Source organism: Bubalus bubalis, chromosome 7 (genome assembly GCF_019923935.1).
Source record: "Bubalus bubalis isolate 160015118507 breed Murrah chromosome 7, NDDB_SH_1, whole genome shotgun sequence".
In the NCBI taxonomy this organism is placed as follows: domain Eukaryota; kingdom Metazoa; phylum Chordata; class Mammalia; order Artiodactyla; family Bovidae; genus Bubalus; species Bubalus bubalis.
Window position 1 is genome coordinate 14,706,477 of NC_059163.1, and position 24,551 is coordinate 14,731,027.

Here is a 24,551-nt window from a genome sequence, read left to right on the forward strand (position 1 = left end):
GAGGCGGCGGAGGCAGGACTTGAACCCAGGTCCTGCAACTCCAGAACTCCTTCATATCTCACAGCCTCTCTGCGGAAGAAAGATGAGTCCTTTTGCGTTTAGTCGAGTTGGGAGCAAGAGTGCCTTCGCATGGCTGTACCACCTGACCTTCCTGGCTGCTCTCACGTCAACGGCAATCTTTGCAGCTGATCCTTTGTAAAGGCTGCAAATATTGCAGGTTCCAGGAACCACTCTGCCCCTTGGCAAAGGGCTTGGAACCCGCAAAGCTCTGCCTATGGGTTCTCCCGGCTCTGCCCCTTGCTCTGCTGAGTGGCTCTGGGTGAGTCGCTGCCTGTCTCTGGGCCTCTGTTTCCCTCTCTGGTTAATAAGGAATTAGAGGACATGCTCTCCACCTCGGGTTAAACTGAGAGTACTTCCTGGAGACGCATCGCCTCCCCTCATCGTCACATGACTTCTAGAAGAAAGATGATCTTTGCTGGGAAAGAAACCAAGGAGCAGCCCAGCTGAGGTTCGGGATAGGAACCTGACAGTGATTTAGATCTCAAAGGCCCTTCCAGTTATGAGATCCTCACTGTGTAATAAACAAAGCACAGACTGCTCCCTGCTGCAGGAAACCGCCGTGTGTGATGTCTTACCTGCAGTGACGTCACCGTGGACAGGTCCTTAAGCTTCCCCTCCTCATCTTTCAGGTTATAACCCTCGGGCCTCTTATCGCGTTCAGTAATCTTCCATAGTTTGATAGTTTTATCTTTAAAAACAGAACAAATAGGACACATGATGAGTGCCGGCACAGAGAATGAAGGACCCACTTAACCCACTAGATAAGGATGCATCAACCCACAAGCAACTTAACCTTATCCTGTTCTTGGATATATTGTTGTTTTTGTTTAGTAGCTAAGTTCAGTTTGACTCTTTTGCAACCCCATGGACTGCAGCCCACCAAGCTTCTCTGTCCATGGGACTGTCCTGGCAAGAATACTGGAATGGGTTGTCATTTTCTTCTCCAGGGGATCTTCCTGACTCAGGGGTCGAACTTGCGTCTCCTGCATTGGCAGATGGATTCTTTACTGCTGAGCCACCTGGGAAGCCCTCTTGTATGTGTAGGTTCTTTCGAATTTAACTCCTTCTCTAGACTGATGTGCCCATCTTTGCTAAGGGAACATCTGTAACCATGTAACCAGGAGTGGGAAAGCTCCTGCTGCTAAGTCACTTCAGTTGTGTCCGACCGACTCTGTGCGATCCCAGAGACAGCAGCCCATCAGGCTCCCCTGTCCCTGGGATTCTCCAGGTAAGAACACTGGAGTGGGTGGTTCCTCACAATTGATCACAAAGGTGATACTGCTGGGTCAAAGGGCATGGCCCTTTCAAGGGCAGTTATCAGTCTCTCAACTGATTTCCACAAAGACCATCCTAACGAAGCTTCCTGCTCTTCATCCTTCATGGGCAGACCAAAGAGGGTAAGTGAAATGAAGTGAAGTCGCTCAGTCGTGTCCGACTCTTTGCGACCCAATGGTCTGTAGCCTACCAGGCTCCTCAGTCCATGGGATTTTCCAGGCAAGAATACTGGAGTGGGCTGCCATTTCCTTCTCCAGGGGATCTTCCCCACCCAGGGATCAAACCCGGGTCTCCAGCATCGCAGGCAGACGCTTTACCCTCTGAGCCACCAGGGAATCCCTAAGTGGTTTCCTATTTCTGAGCAGCATCTCACCCATCCAGAACTCTCCCAAAGCCTCACTTTTCTGGAACCCTGCCAAGAAAATCAAAAGGGTCGTCTTCACCAGCTGTGATGGTTCACAGTAGGCATCAACATGGCTAAGCCACGCTACCCAGATAATGTGGTCAAACGTGTGGCTATTGCCCTGAAGGTATTTTTAAGATGAGGTTAACATTTAAATCCACAGAGTAAATTATCCTCCACAGTGTGGGTGGGCTTCCTCCAATCAGCTGAAGGCTTTAGCGGAAAACAAAACGAATCAAACCAAGGTCCTGGGAGGAAGAGGAAGCTCTGCCAGCAGACGGCTTTCAGATTTGAGCTGCAGTATCGGCTCTACCCTGGTCTCCAGCCCACCCGGCAGACTAGGGACCTGCCCGCCCCGACAGTCGTGTGCACCAATTCCTGAAGATAAACGTCTCCTTGTATATATATGGGCTACCCTGGTGGCTCAGATGGTAAAGAATCTGCTTGCAATGCAGGACACCCTGGTTCGATCCCTGCGTTGGGAAGATCCCCCGGAGAAGGAAATGGCAACCCACTCCAGTATTCTTGCCTGGAGAATTCCATGGACAGAGGAGTCTGGCCGGCTACAGTTCATGGACTTGCAGAGTTGGGCACAACTGAGCAAATGACACCATGTATCTATATCTGTATCTACATATATATCCATATCTCTGTCTACATACACACACACACACACACACACACACACACACAGACATTCATCCTATTGGTTCTGTTTCTCCAAGAACCCTGACAAGTACGCAGCCCAAACAATCACTGCCATGTTGATGAGAAGCAAGGGGAGAAAACTGGTATCAATTAAACACTTGACAGGTACCCAGGGATGGGGTAGGGAGGAAAGGATGAAGCTGGGATTCAGAACCAGGGGCGGGACGCTTGCAGGGCGGAGGTGTGAGGGAATTCCTGGAGCCGACCTTCCCTCCAAAGAGGCGGGAAGAGAATGCCACTCACTGTTACATGATGTAAAAGAAAAAAGCAGCACCTGAAGGAGGCTCTGTTGCCTCCCCAGTTCGAAGCTTGTTATGATCTGATTTCCTTTTATTCTCCCAATAACCCCACAAGTCAAGAACAGCCATTGATTTTAGAAGGGGAAGCGGCAGGGCCAGGGTGTGAACCACATTAGGGGCCCCTGTCCTGGGTGACCTGTCCCGGCCGTGGGGGACCTCCCACTACCTCTGTTCCAGCACCTGGGAAGGGCCCCTCTGGCTCTGAGACAGGGGTTTGCTGAACTTGACCCCATGCCAGGCACCCCTCAGGGGACACAGACAATCAGAATGGCAGGAGCCCCAGAGAGCAAGCCTGGGGGGTCTGCAGGAGTGGGAAAGCCCATGAGAGGGACACCTGGCTCGGTTGAGAGGTCATGGAAGGCTCAGTGGGAGGTGACACCCAGCAGAGGCCTGAGGGATGAGAAGGGGATGGGCTGGGGGCTGCAAAGAGGACTAGCGTTTGAGCACAGAGGTGGGCCAGTGGCTTGAGGTTGATGGGTTTCAGGGAGGCTGTAAATGCTGCCCCAAGGAGTCTGACTCCTTCGGGGAAGCAGATGACATCATCCTGCAAGACTCACCCACTCTGGAGCAGTACTGGCTGGTCTTGGGGTGCTGGGTGGGCGACACCTCCTTCCACCCTCATTGTAACCCCAGAGGGAGTCCAGGTGAGCAAACAGGATCAGAGAAGCGAGGCCACTCTGCAAAGTCTCCAGGCTGGGACAGAGCCAGGCCTGTCTTAACCCACCCCAGGCAACTTTGAGCATGGTGAGGTGAAGGAAGATGAACAGGGGGATGTGAATGTGGGAAGGGGCACCTCTGGCCCCGGGCCCACCACTGGGCAAGGCAAGATGGCACCAGGAGCCACACCTCCGAGTGGACGGCAGTGAAGCAGGGGTCTGGCCTGGAGCCTTCTCAGGGGCCTGGTGGGGGCACGGGCCGTCTCCCAGAGGCAGATGGCGAGTGGCCAGGACACCAGTGCTCCTCCTGCACCCTCAAGTGAGGACCCCCACCATCTAGTGAGACCCCCTGCTCTGGGGTGATCTGGGATTCTGGGTGGGGGGGAAACAAAGAGGTAATTTTGTATCAAGTGTTTATTCTTTATCCTGACCTGGCCTCCTTCGTCCACCCCCAGATTATTCACAGAGATGTTCAAGGCGCTGCTATTTATAGCTGCAGAAATAAGCCCATGTCCAACCACGGGAAGAGGCTGAGCAACCATATTCACTGCATGAAACTTACCCGCTGCTCAAAATATTATTTTTTTTAGGAGTTCTAAAGACCTAGGAAAATGCTCACAATATAAAGTGAGGTGAAAAGTGACCCTTGATGGTCAAGGGCAGGCATGCATACACACACACGTACACAAACATGCACACACATGCACACATACAAGCCCAGACCACAATATAAGTGAGGTGAAAAATGGCATTTGATGACAAGAGCAGGCATACATACACACGCGCGCACACACACACACACATGTACACACATGCACGCATGCACACACACACATACATGCACACAAATGCACACACACACACTCAGACCAGCCCGGCCGCCTCACCGTTGGTGGACAGCAGGGAATGGGCGGCATTCTGCTGCGGGAGCCACTTGATCTTGTTGATTTTCTCCTCTATCTCCAGACTCTTGAGATAGTCGAACTCTGGCTCGTGGCTCTGGAAAGTGCTGTAGACGTCATACTCGCCCTGGCTGTGTGGCGCATTTTTGCTCTGCAAGGAAACCAGACCCTGAGCTCTGGGATGGCAGGGTGGTTGGGAGCTGGTCAAACCCGCACAGGGCCCGGCACAGCCATGGCCAAGGCCAAGGCAACTCCGTTTTTAAAATGTCCAATACCTTGCTATGCGGCCCTGGCCCAGCCCCATTGCCCCCTCAGGGCAACACGTAAGAAGAAGGGCAACCAAGGGAGCCCGCATTTACTGAGCACCTACTATGCACGGGACACTAGTCTCATGCCTCCTCTTGTTCTATCCTTGATGCCCCTCAGTGATGGGCACAACTCCTCCCACTTTATAGGTGAGCAAGTGGAGGCTCAGAGGTGAATCGACCCTCTCCAAGGTGTCCACAAAGTGGTGTCACTCACTCCACTGAGGTCTGTCTGGCTGAGGTCTGACCTGGTCCTTACATCCTTGGGTCTCACTCAGGCCTGGCTTGAGGAATGAATGAATTTTGGAGCAGAATCAACATTAGGGCAGAACATCCCGCAATGTCAGGCATAGGGATAGACTGGGATAAGGTATTCTCTCCCCCAGGCACACACATCAACTTTCCTGAGTGGGTCCCCTCCTGGTTTAGGCAGCCAAACTTGTTAGAATAAGGACCACATAGTGAGCTGGTGAGTCCATCGCAGGCACTAGGGACCACTTCTTGGTAGACGATTCAGGCTTATATGACAACATGAAAGTACAACTACTTGGGAGCAAAGTAAAGAAATTCAACCAAGCACAACTTCAAGTTTCCTGCTGGCCTTTCGGGAGTATCTATTTATATTTCTTTTCCTCTTTTACTTTTGGAACGCTTCAGCGTTCTTCAATATTTTTGCCTCTCATTCACTTCATCTCCTATCAGCACTGGCTATGGCAAAGGCCAGTGGGACCGGAATTAAGAAAAAAATTAAAGGAGAAATGTTCAAAACTGAGAAACCTGCCTCTGCCAGTTTAATTTCTTTCTGCAGTTTGGCATAAACAAGATGACTTTGCAATCCCCAGTGGGGGCCTCTGATCTTTCTCATGAATCAAAAGTGCTCGAGCCACAGGACTGGGCTTAGATAACCAAGTCCCTGCTACCTGCCTTCTGGCTATGCGTCCTTGATAAGCTACTGCAAACCCTCTGAGCTCCGGTCTCCCCATCTGTAAACTGAGGATGGTAATAGCACCGAATGGCACCTCTAGGGTGGTGGTGAGGGAGGGTTATGGGAATGAATGTGGGCAAAGGCAGACCTCAGGGCACCTCGGCGTGGGGACGATGCTGAGGAACTGGAGGGAGGAGAGTGATCCTCCAGCCCCTCTACGTCACCCCTTCATCCTTTCCTCTGGTCCCCTCGTCTCCTTCTCCTCATCAGGCTTCTCTTCTCCCTTCCCCTGCCCCTCCCCTCACTGCCTTGGTGTTGGACCATCCTGTCTTCAGCATCTAATCCCAGCCCCCTCTGGGAAGCAGGGTGCTGTGTGTGACCGACAGACCACACCCAGTCTTGCTTTCTACCCCTGGACTTTGCTTACTGCCTGGGTGACTCTGCAAAGGTTCTCATTTATGAAATGGGGTTTCGGTCCCCACCCTTGGGGGTGAGCACTGAAGAGTAAATGGGAGAAGCATCTGTAGTGTCTGCACATAGTAGGTGCTCAACAAATACGGCCTTTGAACCACCAGGTTCTTGCAGTGGTTCAGAAACATGCCTCCAGGCAGGCTGTTCCAGACAACAGAATCACTGGGGCAAGGCCCTGCGTTGAGTCAAATCATCAGCCCTAGACGGGCGGCCGGCCCACAGCTGTGGAAGGTCCCTCCTGCACTCCACCCAGCTCTGGGTGAGCCAGCTCCAGCTCACACAGGCAGTGCTGTAATTATTCGCTCAGGCATGTCTGACTCTTTGCAGTCCCATGGACTGCAGCCCGTCAGGCTCCTCTGTCCACGACGATTTCTCCAGGCAAGAATACTGGAGTGGGTTGCCATGCCCTCCTCCAGGGCATCTTCCCAACCCAGGGATCTAACCCAGGTCTCCCGCATTGCAGGTGGATTCTTTACTGTCTGAGGCACCAGAGAAGCCCACACGGGCAGAGGGCAGTTTACTCAGGAGTCTGTTTCTCCAGGGTCTAGGACACAGTGACCACTCAGCAGAGGGGGCTCAGAATATGGTGCTTTGAGCTGACCAGGTGGATTCCCTCCCTGAGACCTGCCGGGTCCCATCCCTGCATGCCAGGACACCCTTTCCTTCCAGCCCAGGCATCCTGGTGGAGTGCTGCGCGTGGCACCCTGTGGGTTAAAGCCCAGGCTGAGTAGCCCTCCCTCCCACCAGGCCCCACCGCACCTCTGGTTCCCGCTGGAAGATGACAACTCGGCCACCCTTGTCGCCTGTGGCCAGCAGCTCCCCAGTGTGGTTGAACTCGACGGTAGAGATGATATCGGCTGTAGGGGTGGGGGTGGAAGCAGAGACAGGAGAGCGTGGCTCATTAGGACCCAGTGATGTGCAGGTGGATAGAACTGCTCCCTCCTGCCCCCCAGGGCCCCCATTGGGCAGTAGGAGCCCTGCCTGGGGCCCCCTCCCCCTCCCCAATGGCTGTAGGACCGAGACCTGTTCATGGGAGATTTTATTTCCTTCCTCCTCCCCTTCCTTTCAGAAACAGTTGAAAGGGGGTTGCTTTATGTGAATCCAGGTGACCCAGATGCAAATCTGAAACTCACTAGCCGGACTCTGGGGGCCACAGAGACTAACTGTAGCCCTCCCTGCTCCCCACTGAGGTCCCCAGGAATGGGACTCCCATCATCACATTCTTGGCCTGGACTCTGCACGCACCCAAAGCCTTGGTCAGGCTTCGGCACAGTGGATCTACTTTCAAACAAACTGCAGAACTGACCACTCCTCCTGGCAGTGGCCCCAGGTGGGCACTCAACCAGTCCCTTGGCTGATATCCCTCCTCCCCTCCTCTCGCCCATGTTGTGTTCTCCTTAGAGCGGCTGGGGATAGGGCCAGCCTTAAGGCTCCCAAATCATGAGGTGCTTCTGCTCAAACCTCCTCCTTGCATCATTTCCTACCCCAGCGATAGCAGTTCCATTCTTCCTCTGGCTTGGGCCTGAGCCTTGGGATCGCCCTGACTCCTCTCTCTCACCCTCCACGTCCAACCCTATTGGCTCAGCCTTCGAGATACACCCATATTCCATCACTTCTCCTGCCTCTTGCCTCGAGGACCGTGACAGTCTCCTACTGGGGCGCCTCTATTTCTCCCAGCTGGACACAAGTTGGCCCCGACAGAGCAGCCAGAGGGAGCCTTCTCAGAACTTTCTAGAGGCTCCCCACTGGCAGAAAACAAAAGTATCAGAATGTCTAAAGCCTTGAGTGGCCTGCAGCCCCCAGAGGCAGGCCATATCAGGAGCCTAAACCTTCACCCTGTCCTGTACCTAATCCTGGCACTTGACAGGGTACCACCCCCTGTGACTGGCTTTGGCCTGCAGATGCCAGCAGACAAAGCAGTTGTTCTGAGTCTCTGCTGCTTCCTGGAGCAGGACCTGCCCAGGCCTGCAGCACAGTCATCCTGCTCACCCAGCCCAACTAAGCCTGGGGGACTGGAGGGCCTGGTGGTCAGGACTCCCAGGTCTGCACAGTGAGGTTGAATCTCACCTTTATCTGGCACATTTCTGAACTAGCCACTGTGATTTCTGTGGAGGCCAGAAGCAAAGACAAGAAAGAACTTTGACTTCCTGCGTAAATTTTGGTCATTCATCATTCCTTAATGTTACAGTCCCAAAACCTCGGCAGATGTGTGATAACCAGTGTTTGTTGTTGAATGCTCCATGTTTTAACTCAGCAAAAGGTAAGGAACCCCCTCATCCTCCACTACTCTCAGCCAAGCTCTTCCATCCCAACTCTGGGTTCCTTGCCGGTTCTCAAAATACCAGCTACCTTTTGTCTCAAGACCTGCTCTCTAACCTCTAGTGGTTTTCCCACTCCTATTTCCAATTCCATACACACCTTTTCCTTTTCCAATCAAGTGCCTGACCCACACTGGCCTCTGAGCCACAGGGAAAAGCCAGCTCTGATGGCGAAAGGACATTACAGTGGGGACACAGGGAAGGTGGTTCAGAGGCAGAATGCTGGGCTGGGTGTACTCACTGATCGGGATAAGAGCACATGTCATTCAACTTAAAGACGTGTGTGCGTGTGCTAAGTCGCTTCAGTTGTGTCTGACTTTTTGCAACCCTATGGACTGCAGCCTGCCAGGCTCCTCTGTCCATGGAATTTTCCAGGCATGAATACTGGAATGGGTTGTGATGCAACTTAAAGGGGGATAAAAAGTGAGGAGACCAGCTTTTGGGGATCACAGAGATGCTTGTTGAATATGGAACCGGGAAGGGCTTCAGGTCCCAGCTGCCCAGGACTGTCCCTGCGTGGACAGCCTGCCTGGCCCAGGGACACAGGAAGGCAACAGCTGGAGCCACAGCCCAGCAGGCCCGGTTCCCACACGTGGTGCTGGTTCTCACTATTTCATGTCAACACCCCCTTAGGGGGAAAGAGCAGGATATAGAACTGTGTATAAAATGTTTTTAATTATATAGCCCAGTGATCACAGCCATGTTAGATAGCAAACAGAGGGCAAACAAGCTGGAAGAGAATTTTCTACCACCCTAAACAGAGGCTGCTTTAGGGTAGCTGCAAGAATTTTTTTTCCCTTTTCTTTCTGTGTTTCCATGTTTTCTAAATTTTCTGTAATGAATGAGTATATTTTTAATAGCTTTTGAAAGTCTCTCAGTTGTGTCTGACTCTATGATCCCATGGACTATACAGTCCATGGAATTCTCCAGGCCAGAATACTGGAGTGGGTAGCCATTCCCTTCTCCAGGGGATCTTCCCAACCCAGGGATCAAGCCCAGGTCTCCCACATTGCAGGTGGATTCTTTACCAGCTGAGCTGCCACGTTAAACAGAGGCTGCTTTAGGGTGCTGAAAGAAAAAAATTTTTCTTCTTCTTTCTACATTTCTATGTTTTCTAGATTTTCTGTAATGAAAATATATTTTTAAGAGCTTTACTGAGATTGTAATTGATATACACAAAATGCATATTGTTTAATGTATGCAATTTAATGAGCTAGGACTCATGCATAATATATATTATTTTTATGATGGAAAAATAACAATGCTATTAAACTAAAATGCCAGTGTAACCACTGGTATCCAGAGCAAATGTGGTCATATAAATGCTGGGCAGTTACCACAGTAACAGACACTAACGTCTGCAGGAAATTTACAATTTATATGTCAGTTTTATATCCGCTGCCTCCTTTGAACCTCACGCCAGCCCCTGAGGGAGATATGACTATTATTTCTGTTGGCAGCCGAGGAGATGGATGGTGGCCCATTGACAGTAACAACCCCCTGAGCTGTTCATGGACCAGTCAGAAGTCCTGGGTTGGAGTCCTGGTTTCAACACATGGGCTATGCGGCTTGGGTGGGCTACATCACTTCTCGGAGACTCAGTTTTATCATCTGTAGCATGGCTATAGCAGAGTCTACCCAGGATTAGAAACTCAGGAGGGATGGTGGAGATGAGAGCCTTTGGAAAGGAGGAAGAACTATGAAGAACCTCTTGATGAAGGTGAAAGAAAAGAGTAAAAGAGCTGGCTTGAAACTCAACATCAGAAAACCAAGATCCCGGCATCTGGTCCCATCATTCCATGGCAAATAAAAGGGGGAAAAGTGGAAGCAGTGACAGATTTTATTTTATTGGGCTCCAAAATCACTGCAGACAGTCACTGCAGCCAGGAAGTTCAAAGACATTTGCTCCTTGGAAGGAAAACTATGACAAAGACAAACCTAGACAGTGTAGGAAAAAGCAGAGACATCACTTTGCCACCAAAGGTTCATATAGTCAAAGCTATGGTTTTTCCAGTAGTCATGTGTGGATGTGAGAGTTGGTCCATGAGGAATGCTGAGCACCAAAGAATTGATGCTTTCAAACTGTGTTGCTGGAGAAGACTCTTGAGAGTCCCTTGGACTGCAAGGAAATCAAGCCAGTCAATCCTAAAGGAAATCAACCTTGAGTATTCATTGGAAGGGCTGATGCTGAAGCTGAAGTGCCAATACTTTGGCCACCTGATTTGAAGAGTTGCCTCATGGGAAAAGATCCTGATGCTGGGAAAGATTGAAAGCAAAAGGAGAAGGAGGTGACAGAGGATTAGATGGTTAGACAGCATCACTGATTCAATGGACATGAATTTGAGCAAACTTTGGGAGACAGTGGAGGACAGAGAAGCCTGATGTGCTATGGTCCACGGGGTCGCAAAGAGTCTTACATGACTTAGCCACTGAACAACAACAAAGGACTATAACACCAAGGAATGATGAATGACCAATATTTCCTGGACAGAAAGTCAAAGCTCTCTCTTATCTTTGCTTCTGGCCTCCACAGAAATCACAGTGGCTAGTTCAGAAATGTGCTGATAAAGGTGAGAGTCAACCTCACTGTGCAGACCCGGGAGTCCTGACAGCGGGATATGCCCTCCAGTCCCCTTCTGCAAATATTACAGAGCAGCTACAGACCTCAGGCCAGGGCAGTGCCTGCTCAGGCCCAGGAAGGGGCTGGTGGGTGTTTAACATCTACTCATTGCTACATTTAAGTGTCTTCTAGAGTTTGCCTTTGGAAAAGTTGCCTCCCCTGAGAGGGGGAGGTTCTCATCAGTAAAACAATGCAATTAGAAAGTCCATCCTTTCATTTTGGAATGTTTGACACATCTCCAGCCTCAATACCACCTCCCCCAGGAAGGCTTCCTGGAGAGCCCTCCTGTTTCCCTGTACAGTAGTCCCTCCTACATCTATGGTCTCATGCCCACTATGTGCCCCTCATTGGATGGTAGACCCTGCAGAGGAGATAGCAATTGGAATAAGAGGCAGCACTGGGTGAGTTTCTCATTTTTGTGGCTTTTAGCCTTAGGACAGGTCCTGGTCTTTGGCTACTGAAACTCAGACAGAAAGTCATACTCATTGACTCGATAAGACAGAATCTAGGGAAAATCTAGTAGCTGGAAAATGAGGTACTTAATCCTGGGAAACAGGTCTACAGAGGAGTCCCCAAATGTAACACATAAATTCTGCTCCAGTGTTTAGCTGGTTGCAAACTGCACACATACAACAGACTGCATGCAGAGATGTTAAGTCTAAAAGAAGTGAACTGGGATTTGTGCTGGGACCGAGTTTCAAGTTGAGTTCAACCAAGTTGTGTGTGTGTGTGTGCACGTGCACGTTAGTCAATCAGTCATGTCTGATTCTTTGCAATTCTAAGGACTGTAGCTCATGCCAGGCTCCTTTGTCCGTGGAATTCTCCAGGCAAAAATACTGGGGTGGGTAGCCATTCCCTTCTCCAAAGGATCTTCCTAACCCAGGGACCAAATCTGGGTATCCTGCATTACAGGCAGATTCTTTACCATCTGAGCCACCCAGGAAGTCCTCAACCAAGTTAACTGTTTGCAAATGCAAAACAAAACAGAAACGCTCTTTGGAGGGACATACCACACATCTAGTATCTCTATAGTATCATCACTCTCAACACTGAGGATATTCTCCAAAGTTATATGAAGATATACAAAGAAATAGGAAAATATCACCCAAACTAAACATGAAGACAACCGAGGAAACAGATCCTGAAGTTCCCTGGATATCAGAATTAGCAAATGAAATAGTTATTATAACTATGTCCAAGGATATAAAGGAAAATTTGTTCTCACTGCATGAAAAGAAAGATAATTTCAACAGAGAAATAAAAACTATTTTAAAAAGAACTAAACAAATAATCAACAACTGAAAATGCCATATAGGAAAATCCCTGAATTGCCTAACAGGAAATTTGAGATGACAGAAGAGTTAGTGAACTCGGAGATATATTAATAGAAATCACCCAATCTGAAGAACAAAGAGAAAATAAATTAAAAAGGAAAAAACACAGAGTCTCAGGAATCTGTGGGACAACATCAATAAGTTTTTGTATATATATTTGGAGTTCCAGAAGGAGAGGAGAGAATAGAGTAGACGACTTGAAATAGTGACTGAAAAATGCCTCAATATGTGGAAAGTCTTTCATTTACAAATATAGGAAGCTCAGCTAACTCCATGTAGGATACATACAAATAAATCACAACTAACCTTCAAACTGCTGTAAACCAAAACAAAGATGAAATTTTGTTAGAAGCAAGAACAAAAATCACATATTATATTCAGAGGCACCAAGAATCAGATAACTTCCCATCAGCTGACTTCTCATCAGAAATAATGGAGTCCAGAGGCTTTTAGGAAAATGTGAAAACCTGTAAACCCAGGCTTCTGTTTCCATGGAAATACTTTTCAAGGATAAAGCGAAAATAAAGACACTTTGGTGAGAGCTCTCCATGGACCAATGATTTAATCTCAGGACAAGCCCACTGACCTATTACCACTGTCTCTTTAGAGATAAGAAAACTTGATCGAGAGGCAACACACTTGCCTGAAGTCCCAAATGGTGCAGAGCTTTTGCAGTGTACTCCCCTGGCAGGAACCTGTCCCCACACTGTAGGGCCCAGGTGCCAACAGCTGATGCCTCAGGCTCAAGGTGCCAACTCAGCCACTGGGAGAGGTCTGCCAAGCCCACCCATGACTGGCAGGTGCTCCAAGCCTCCCTGCTGTGAGTGATGACAGCCACATGAAAACCCATGGCGCCCTTCTACTTGTGCGGTCCCCTCTTCCTTCTGCTGCAGCTCTGGGAGTCCCCCAGATGGCGAGGGAGAAGGGAAAGGGGCAGCTTGGACTGCTGGACAAAGAGCCATCAGTCAATCCTCTGGGACTGGGTGCAACGCAGCCCTATCGGTGCAAGCCCAGAGCCACCTGGTCTGGGAGCCAGAAAGCCACCCTGTGGTCCAGAATGGGCTTAGGGAGACGTCAAGGGTGGTGTCCCAAGTAACCAGGTCCATACGGAGAGCCAGAGCCAGAGATGGGCAAAGACCATGCTGTGGGTTGAATTGGGTCCCCCAAACATATGTAGATGTCCTAACCCCTGGTACCTGTGAAAGTGTTATTCACTCAGTCATGTCCGACTCTTTGCGACCCCAGGGACTGTAGCGCACCGGGCTCCTCTGTCCTTGGGATTTCCCAGGCAAGAATACTGGAGTGGGTTGCCATTCCTTTCTCTAGGGGATCTTCCCCACTCAGGGATGGAACCCAGGTCTCCCATATTGCAGGCAGATATTTTATCGTCTGAGCCACCAGGGAACTGTGACCTTATTTGAAAATAGAGTCTTTGCAGATGATTCCGTTAAGATAAGGTCCTACTGGATGATGTGGGCCCTACACCACTGACTGGTGTCCTGAGAAGAAGGCCATAGAGACACACACAGACCGGGGGAAGGCTACGTGACAACACAGGCAGGGGCTGCAGTATGGCCTCTACTAGCTGAGGAATTCTGGCCCCACTAGGAGCTGGAAGAGGCCTGCGCCAGATTCTTCCCTGGAGCCTTCAGAGCGAGCACGACCCTACGGGTACCCTGACTTCAGTCTCGCAGCCTCCCGAATTGTGAGGGAAGAAGCCTCTGTTGTTTCAAGCCCCTGAGTGTGTGGTAGTTTGTCGCAGAAGCTCCAACCAACATGCAGAGAGAACAGAGAGGAAGCAGGAGGCTGTGTGGGCAACGGCCTGGAGCACCCAGGCCCTGCCCTGGGCTTCGGTTTCTCCTGGCACCGCGTGGGGGAAGATCTAGCCCTTGGAGCTCAAAGATGCCCGCTGTGACCTTTTCATCAAGAGGAAGGTATTCCAGTCCCAGCCTCAGTACACACCAGGCATGTGTGCTAAGTCACTTTAGTTGTGTCCAACTCTTTGCAACCCTATGGACTACCCACCAGGCTCCTCTGTCCATGGGATTTCCCAGGCAAGAGTACTGGAGTGGGCTGTCATTTCCTCCTCCAGGGGATCTTCCGGACCCAGGGATGGAACCCGCGTCTCTTATGTCTCCTGCATTGGCAGGCGGGTTTTTTTTTACCACTAGCGCCACCTGGGAAGCCCCACCCAAATCACGCCCTCTCTGAGCCCTGACTGTCTCCTCCATAAAACAGAGCTGTCATCCTCGCCTGGCCACAGTTCTTCTAGGGCTTCTGTGAAATTCACACCGCTCTGTGGACCAGAAATCTCCCTGGGAATCCTGGCCGAGGGCTGCAAACTGGAGGAGGAGATTAAGCTGCTCGTCAGGGGAACTCCTCCTCCGTTCGTCCCTCACCATCCATCACAGTAAGTGCTGTTGACACTATTAATGATCCATCAGCGTCAGAACTCACGGCAGAGAGGGGGCCCTTGGAAAGCCCAGCTTGATCCTTCTGATGGGATTGCTGCATTTAATTAGTATTGTCGGAGTTATCAGGGCTGCTGCGGGGGGAGACGGGTGGGAGAGGAAACAGGTTCTGCCCGCTACTGATGAGAGTGTTTGGTGAGAGGAAGGAGGCTCTGTGTGTCCGGTGTCAGTCAAGGATGGGACTCCATGAGCACAGCTTACCCAGCATTTTCATATGGGTTTGCATGGGAGGAGGGGCCAGGCTGAAGCCTGGGGATGAGGACCCAGAGAGAAGCCCAGCGGGTTCTCAAGGGCTGCTCCAGATCCAGGGAGATGTGCGGGAGGTGAAGAGGTGGCCAGGGGAAGTGACGACTTCAGGATGACGAGGAGTAGGATGCAGGAACGCCTCATGGAACAGTAGTAACACAAGAGTGGTGTCTTGAAGAACAGGTGGCAGACTAATGATGTCAATGCCCCCTCAGCGGCTTCCTCTATTCACATCCTCTACATTGTGATTTCTGGGCTCCTCCTATCAGAGGTGGGGACGGTTCCCCATCCTGGACTCTGGCCTGTGACTTGCTTTGGCCAACAAAATGCAGAGGAAGGTAGGGGGTGCTGGTCCAAGCCTGGCCCTCAAGCGGTTTTCGGTTTCTGCTCTCTCTGGAGCCTCTGCTACACCTCGGAAACAACCCAGGCTATCGTGCTGGATGATGGCGAGAGACCACGTGGATGAGCTGGTGCAGCTGAAGCCATCCATCCTAGGCCAGCCCACAGCTGGTCCATCACCGAGCAGGGCAGCAAGCCCAGCAGGGACAGCAGAGACACCTCCTGACCCGCAGCTACAGTCCACACGAGAATGCATGCTTGTGTGTGCTCAGTCGTGTCCAACTCTGCAAATCCATGGACTGTGGCCCACAGGCTCCTCTTTCCGTGGAAGTCTCCAGGCAAGAATACTGGAGTGGGGTGCCATGTCCTCCTCCAGGGGATCCTCCCAACTCAGGGATCTAACCCACGTCTCCTGCATTGGCAGGCGGATTCTTTACCAGTGAGCTGCCTGGGAAGCCCACACAAGAGAATGAGCACCACCAATACGCGAGGAGACAGCCAGCTGACCCATAGACTCAGGGGCGAAAGCGCAGGCTTGCGGTTTGAAGCCACAGAGCTGTGTCTGTTACGCAGCAGCAGCTGACTGAGACCAAAGGGCTGCTGGCAGAGTATAGCCATCCCCTCCCGCCCCCGCTCTGCTTTGGAGATCACCTTTATTTTTAGAGGTGGGGAAATCATTCAAAAGGAAAGACTTTCCTGATCAGCAAAAGCTCTTAGCTGTAGCCTGCTTTTCCAGTAGGACTTGCACCCACCAGCCCACGCCATCCCCACCCCCCCAGGGTGCCTGTTTCCTCTGTGCTCTGATGGCCAAGCTGCCCCTTCACAGCTCAGCCAACAACCCTACTCACTCCCCTGGTCTCAGCTCATGTTGCTAAAGCCACCTGAGTCCTGTATGCTGCCCTCTGGGTCCCTTTGTTCACATCACAGCCTCTCACAGGAGCCCTGTGACCACCCTGGGGGTGGGGACGGTGTGAGGCCACAGGAGGACAGAAGCCTGAAACCAGCTCAAGCTCAAGGTCTCACTTCCTGCTCACTAGGTGTGTAGCCTGGAGCGAGTCTCACCTCTCTCCACCTGTAAGATGGGAATGCTCTCACTGACTCCTGCGGGTGGGAACAGGGTCCTGACATGGGGCTGCTCCTACCTCAGGTCCAGCAGAGGCACCAGACAGATGGGCATCAGGACTGCAAAGCAAGGTGAGTCCTGAGAACCCGCTCCGCGGTGCTGGGACCCGATGGACCAGAAGGGATTATACAAACACTAGCCCCCGTGCTACATCCTGGGAACTGTTCCAGCATGTTACACGTGTCATGAATGATCTTTCCTCCATGAAGTTGCTGGAGGGATCCTCTTGTTCCCATTGTACAGATGAAGAAACTGAGGCACAGAGAGGATTAATAAGTGGCCAAAAGCTGCCCAGCTGGTGGGATTGATGCCAAGGCTGGCTCTAGAACTTGACTCTCTGACCTGGTGCTTCCCAAGACATTTAAAGGGATCAGAGATGGCGGGCAGGGAGATTGCTGAAGACATTTCTTGGCAGATAGCAGGTCCCAAGGGGTGAGTCCTCACCCACACCTCCCCTCCCCAAGCCTAGGGAGACCCCCATAGGGCTCTAAAGTATGCTTCCTGAAGGTAGGAGACTCTGGCCTAAGATGCTGAGAGCAAAGGGGATCTGGGGTCTGGACTCTGACTCTGCTGGGGATGTGGAAGACCAATGGCTTTCACCCGTGTGCTTCCTGGGGACAGAAGACAGCTGGCATAGGTCCTCTTAGCCCTGCCTGCTCGCTTCCCAGGGATCAAGGAGAATGCAGCAGAGGGAGACCACTGTGTCCAGGAGGTGAGGAAAACCACTAGACGTACAGCTGCGACTGCCTGGGTCCAGGGCTCTGCAAAAGGTTGCTTGGCAGAAAACTTCCAGACCACCAGTGCAGGACCCATGAGAGAAGTGGGCAGCTGTGTCCACCCACCAGGCCCACCCAGAGCAGGCAAAAGCACCAGCAGCCTCACAGCCAATGGGGGATTGTGGGCAGAAGCTGGAGGACCCCAGCCCCTTTCCCACTGCACCAACAGGCCCTGCTGTGGGGACGCAGGAGAAATGCCATGTCTGGACCATCAGTTGGGACTGGACATTCATTACTGGGTGTGGGATGAGAGGTCACTTAACCCTCCGAGGGTGATCAGGAAGGCGTGGACCTGCCCGGGGCCCCCACTTCACAAGCAGGTCTGGTGAGAAGACCCTCCCCCCCTGCATCCTGAGCTTGGTGGAGGGTGAGGGCTGGGGTCAGAGGTGGGGTGGAAACAGCTGGGATGCCATGCCTGGGCCAAGGCAGGCCTCCCTGGACAGGTCACCTGCATGGAGATAGATGGGAAGGGGCTTGTGGGAAGTTTGAGGGGGGTTTGCGTGAAGTGGGTACCTGCTCTCATTTCCCACCTGTGCAGCTGGAGGCTCAGGACCTCGGCTCTGTCTGTGAGGGGCTGGCCCTCTCATGTTAGGGCAGGAAGGAGGCATTCCTCCCCAGGGGTCCACAGGTGGGAGAGTCACTCGGGAGCTGTGGTCCCGGCTCACAGCTGGGATATCCACCCTGCACCTGGGATCGAGTTCCTCTTTCACTTCTTTTTGTCTGGTGACCCTGGGCAGGTCAGCGCCTCTCTAAAATTGCAGCCCCTCCTTTTCTGAGAACGAGAGGCATTGGGAACTACAAAGACCAAGAGCCCTGATGGCTGTGAGGGGAACTGCCCATGATGCCTCATCTCATCTCTCTGTGTCCCGAACGGGGCCATGTGGGTGAGTCCTGGACCCAACACACCTCCATCAAGCTAGCTTTGTAAAAGGAAAGCACACCCAAATAGAGGACCCAGAGTGAACATTTACCTGGGCCTAGTGTTAATTAATTTTAAAGGCTAAAGTAATAAAAATAATTCAATTATCTCAGGACCTGCTCAGAGAGCTTCAGGTGAAATGGAAGGTTGAAACCTCGAATGATGGTCCCCAAATGTGCCTACTGGTCATCAGCCAATCAGAGCTGAGGATGGTGGGGATATTTGGCTCAGATAATGGCCTTTGGAGACAGGGGCTGCAGAGGGAAGCCTGGGTGGGGAGAAGCTGGATGGCCTGCGGCTGGCTGATGTTATTATGTCCTTAAAGTGTAGTTATGCCATGGTGCTGGTAACCGCCTGGTACAGGGGAAGATCTGTGTTCAAATCCCACTCTTAATAGCCGTGTGACCTTGGATAAGGCATGTCACCTCTCTGCATCGATTTGGTTGTCTGTGAAACAGAGATGGCCTTCCACACCCTCCAAGGCTGCTGAAAGGTTTACCCTGCATGTGGCAGGCACCCAGAAATTCTGCCCATTGCTAACTGACTCAAAAGAAGATTAATGGGGAGTCGTGGTTTCAATCATCCTTTAAAGGGAATTGTTGGCTAAAGTTTGATGTTTTTAATGTGGACTGTTGGATAAAAGACTAAAAGAAAAAAAAAGAACAGAGTTTCTGTTTGGGATAATGAAAAAGTTCTGGGAATGGATAGTGGTGATGGTTGCATAGCACTGTGAATGGAATTAATGCCACTAAACTGTATCCTTGAAAATAATGTGGTAAACTTTAACGTTCTGTATACGTTATCACAAGAAGTTGTGATAACGTATACAGAGTACTTACTGTACTTAAAAAAAGTACTTACTGTACTTACTGTATCCCAAGCAATGTTGTAAACACTGGGAACCCAGAGTGTTCACACCCCACGAGACGCTCACTCTCTAGTGGAGAAAACAGACACTAGGCACATTTTCATCAACATAGGATTTGTTTTTGGAGGAGATAAGAGCTGGACATGGGACAAAAGACTGGTTCCAAATAGGAAAAGGTGTACGTCAAGCCTGTATATTGTCACCCTGCTTATTTAACTTCTATGCAGAGTACATCATGAGAAACGCTGGGCTGGAAGAAGCACAAGCTGGAATCAAGATTGCCGAGAGAAATATCAATAACCTCAGATATGCAGATGACACCACCCTTATGGCAGAAAGTGAAGAACTAAAAAGCCTCTTGATGAAAGTGAAAGTGGAGAGTGAAAAAGTTGGCTTAAAGCTCAACATTCAGAAAATGAAGATCATGGCATCTGGTCCCATCACTTCATGGGAAATAGATGGGGAAACAGTGGAAACAGTGTCAGACTTTATTTTGGGGGTCTCCAAAATCACTGCAGATGGTGACTGCAGCCATGAAATTAAAAGACCCTTACTCCTTGGAAGGAAAGTTATGACCAACCTAGATAGCATATTCAAAAGCAGAGACATTACTTTGCCAACAAAGGTCCGTCTAGTCAAGGCTATGGTTTTTCCTGTGGTCATGTATGGATGTGAGAGTTGGACTGTGAAGAAAGCTGAGTGCCGAAGAATTGATGCTTTTGAACTGTGGTGTTGGAGAAGACTCTTGAGAGTCCCTTGGACTGCAAGGAGATCCAACCAGTCCATTCTGAAGGAGATCAGCCCTGGGATTTCTTTGGAGGGAATGATGCTAAAGCTGAAACTCCAGTACTTTGGCCACCTCATGCGGAGAGTTGACTCATTGGAAAAGACCCTGATGCTGGGAGGGATTGGGGGGGCAGGAGGAAAAGGGGATGACAGAGGATGAGATGGCTGGATGGCATCACTGACTCGATGGACGTGAGTTTGAGTGAACTCTGGGGGTTGGTGATGGACAGGGAGGCCTGGAGTGCTGCGATTCATGGGGTCGCAAAGAGTCAGACACGACTGAGTGACTGAACTGAACTGAACTGAACTAAGAGCTAAGATAAAAACTAAAGTCTGATAAGGAATGGGAGGGTTGGAGGTACTGTTTTAGTTAGGAAAGTCAGGGGAGACTTCCTGGAGGAGGGGGCATTTAAACAGACCCCCCCTCCTACCTGAAGGAAGCAAGAGAGGGAGCCACATGGATATCTGGGGGCATGGCACATGCAAAGGCCCTGAGGTAGCAGAGAGCTTGGTGGGCTGCAGGTCAGCAAGGAGGGCCATGTGTGAAGGTGACAGGGGCAGAACATGAGCTCAGAGATCTGGGATGACTCCTAGATCCGACTGCAGCATGGCTCTCCAGGTCCTTGGACCTTGCAAAGAAGGACTTGGGACTTTACTTAAGTGAAAGAGAAACCACAGAGCACTTTGAGTCAGGAAGTCATGATCTGACTTGGGTTTAACAACACTCCTATCCTCATGTGTGTCTCTTGCTAACATAGCTGGGCTCTTCCCTTCTGTGCCCTGTCCAGGGTCTGGCACGTCGGCATCTGTTGGGAAGGGTTTTTTAAGTAAATGCCACAGAAGCAGAAGCTCACTAGGAAGGTGGGGTGTGGGAGGGGCCTCTGTCTCGTCCCTGTCACTCACTTCTCACTTGCCTGACACAGTTCCCCTCGTGGGTCCTCACTCTGGTTCCTCATCTCTTAGGAAAGGCACTGGCAACACGATGCTTTTTATTATTGTTGCTTTAATTTTAGCAATTAAAATTAAAATGCTTTTAATTAAAAAGCAATTTAGCTTTTTAATTTTAGCATTAAAAAAAGTTGAGATGCAAGTCAGGTAACACAAAATTCACCATTTCAAAAAGTATACCTAGGGGGTTCTTAGTATATTCACTGTGTTATGCAGCCATCACCACTATCCATTCCAGAACATTCCCAGCACCCCAAACAGAAACCCCATACCTCTCAGCAGTAGTCTTTCCCCATTCCCTCCTCCCCCCTCCCCTGGCGACCACTCATTTGCTTTCTGTCTCTAAGGATTTGCCACCCAGGATATTTACATGAATGGAGTCATACAGCGTCTGGCTTCTTTCACTCGGCATCATGTTTTAAAGGTCCATCTGTGTTGCAGCACCAATCAGGACGTCAGGCCTTTGCATGGCTGAGTAATATTCCATCACGGTCACGATAGTTTTAAAGGCAGGTCCTATTCTCTTCAGTCAGAAAACAAGGCCACAGAAGAGGGCTTGGAGGGAGCTGAGAATTTTTGAATGGCCTTGTATCTTTGGACCCCAGACCCCAGTTTGCTCCCAACTCTGCAGGCTGAGGGGCTGCTGTGGGAACCACAGTAAGGATGGGACAGCTCTGTTGCTATGGTGAGTGCTCCAGGAAAGTCAGCGTACGAGGGAGGCCATAAGCTGTGGGTGCCAGCTCCTCCCTGCCAGCCCAGATGGGCCCCTGCCGAGTAGCTGTTGGCTTGGCTGGTGCAGAGGCAGATGGGCTTGGGGCAGGGGGGACGGGGCAGCTGTGGACTGGCCTGTGGTCAGCAGACCCGGTCAGCCTGTTGGGTTTGACATGAGGCCAAGTTGGATGGGCTCACAGCACGGACGACTCCCAGAACTCTCTGCAGCATGGCCCTCCAGGCATCACCCCTTAATCAGAGCCCCGTGGGCCCTTACCTTGGTCAGGTGGCCTGAGGCCAGGGTCAAGATGAAAGGGACCAAGGGAAGACTTGTGCTTGCAGCACAAGCTCCTGAAAGTCCCACAGTGCAATGACCTGGGTTTCTCTCCTAAAGATGAATATTTCCAGGGCCCTGCTCAGACCCACTGGATCAGAACCACTGGTACCTAGAATGTGCATTTTGACAGGTTCTTCAGTGACGCACTGTTTGAGAGCCACTGGTGATGTTTTAAGTGTTTTGGGAGTGAGACTGCTCCACTTTAGTTGGGCTGCCTGGTTCTCAGCAAGTCACAGACATTCTCTGAGCCTCAGTTTTCTGATCTCTGACCTCTACAATGGGTGTCATACAATCATCTCAGGATTGACTGAGAGGATTTAGTGAGGCAACAAGAAACTGCTCAGAAACTGTTAACTGCAATTGCGTGCGTGCTCAGGTGCTTTGGACTGACTCTTTGCAACCCTATCGACTCTAGCCTACCAGGTTCCTCGGTACATGGGATTCTCCAGGAAAGAATACTGGAAGGGGTTGCCATGCCCTCTTCCAGGGGATCTTCCCAACCCAGGGATCAAACCTGTGTCTCCTGCATTGCAGGCAGATTCTTTACCCACTGAGCCACCGAGGAAGCCCCTAGTGGCAATTAGTAGTATACTATTATTACACATGAAAACCAAGTCAGAGGTCTGTCTGGATATTAAAAGAAAATGGGGCAGGGAGAATTAATAAACAAGAGAGAGAAAGACAGAGGGTTTATGATATGGAGAATTTGCTGCTGGGGGACTTGGCTCTGGCTCCCACCCTGTTCTGGCTATCGTTTCATGCCTCAGTTTCCCCGTTTGTGTAACGGTGATGGTAAGAGCAACCCTTGCTGGAGGGCCCTGCAGACTGCAATGTGTTGTCCTGTGCCAGGCAAGGAACCCATCATGAGGAGAAGAGCGGAGGCCTGATGCTGATCCAGACTGACCGCTTGAGTCTGGGCCAGGCCAGCTGGCTGAGGCTGGCTCCCGTCCTCCCAGGGCCTGGCTCCTGAAAACCCCATCCTCTCTGGGGCTATCTCAGTTCCTCAGGCCCCAGCCAGCAGGCAGGCAAGTGTGGCCAAATGGCCCTGTGACAAGAACACCCTTCGGGCCCCATCACATCAGTGTGTCTATCTGACCTCTTGCCAGACCTGTGTCTGTACCGGGTAGGAGGATGGGACTCGGGCACTGAGCTGGGTGCTGAGGTCACGCTTGGCAGAGCTGCTGGGCCCTCTGACTGTGTCTCCAGCCTCTGCCATGGCCTAGCCTATCGTGCCTTTTCTCCTGGATAACTATGCTACCTCCCGTTGGGGTTTCCTGCCTTCATCCTGGCCTGAGCCACCCGGTGGCTGGAGGGACGTTGCCATCATACACAACCCTCCCTAGAGCCTCTGTGGTGCTCCATGGCCATCGCCAGCCCTCTGTCCACTCACAAAACAGCCCTCACCTTTCAGGCACCCCGATGGGGCCGTTTGTTTATTTGAGAAGTATTTACTGAGCCCTAATGCTACTTGCCTGGTGGCTCAGATGGTAAAGCGTCTGCCTACAATGCGGGAGACCTAGGTTCAATCCCTGGGTTGGGAAGATCTCCTGCAGAAGGAAATGGCAACCCACTACAGTATTCTTGCCTGGAAAATCCCATGGACAGAAGAGCCTAGTAGGCTACAGTCCATGGGGTCGCAAAGAGTCGGACACAACTTCACTTTCACTTTACTTTCAATGCTGCTGCTGCTGCTACTGCTGCTAAGTCTCTTCAGTCGTCTCTGACTCTGTGCGACCCCATAGACGGCAGCCCACCAGGCTCCCCCATCCCTGGGATTCTCCAGGCAAGAACACTGGAGTGGGTTGCCATTTCCTTCTCCAATGCATGAAAGTGAAAAGTGAAAGTGAAGTCGCTCAGTCGTGTCCGACCCTCAGCGATCCCATGGACTGCAGCCTTCTAGGCTCCTCCATCAGGAATTGAGAGGTGGGCCAAATGGGCACCTTGAAACCCCTCCCACTCCCACCAGGGTGTCCCGTGGGGGAGAGCAAATGCAGAGCCAGTCTACTCTCCCTTCCGCTCCCTTTTTATAAAAAATTGTTGAAATAGAGTTGATTTACAATGTTGTGTTAGTTTCAGGTGTACAGCAATATGATTCAGTTATCAGTTCAGTTCAGTTGTTCAGTCGTGTCTGATTCTTTGCGACCCCATGGACTGCAGCATGCCATGCTTCCCTGTCCATCACACTGCCAGAGTTTGTTCAAACTCATGTCCATTGAGTCAGTGATTCCATCCAGCCATCTCATCCTCTGTCATCCTCTTCTCCTCCTGCCCTCAATCTTTCCCAGCATCAGGGTCTTTTCAAATGAGTCAGCTCTTTGCATCAGGTGGCCAAAGTATTGGACTTTCAGCTTCAACATCAGATCTTCCAATGAACACCCAGGACTGATCTCCTTTAGGATGGACTGGCTGGATCTCCTTGAAGTCCAAGGGACTCTCAAGAGTCTTTCCAACACCACAGTTCAAAAGCATCAATTCTTTGGCACTCAGCTTTCTTTATAGTCCAACTCTCACATCCATACATGACCACTGGAAAAACTATAGCCTTGGCTAGACGAACCTTTGTTGGCAAAGTAATGTCTCTGCTTTTTAATATGCTGTTTAGGTTGGTCATAACTTTCCTTCCAAGGAGTAAGCGTCCTTTAATTTCATGGCTGCAATCACCCTCTGCAGTGATTTTGGAGCCCCCCAAAATAAAGTCTCTCACTGTTTCCACTGTTTCCCCATCTATTTCCCATGAAGTGATGGGACCAG

General features: G+C 50.9%; 1 protein-coding gene across 2 annotated transcripts in view; it reads right to left on the reverse strand.

Annotated features, from left to right (window-relative positions):
• Positions 1 to 24,551, reverse strand: part of PPP2R2C (protein phosphatase 2 regulatory subunit Bgamma) — a 165,865-nt gene that overhangs the window by 53,993 nt on the left and 87,321 nt on the right. For both annotated transcript variants that reach the window (XM_006051833.4, XM_006051834.4), the window contains exons 2-4: positions 6,764 to 6,861; positions 4,289 to 4,454; positions 636 to 748 (exon numbers count right to left, since the gene is read on the reverse strand). In XM_006051833.4, coding sequence (XP_006051895.1) covers positions 636 to 748; positions 4,289 to 4,454; positions 6,764 to 6,861 — 377 coding nt within the window. The remainder of the gene's footprint in view (positions 1 to 635; positions 749 to 4,288; positions 4,455 to 6,763; positions 6,862 to 24,551) is intronic.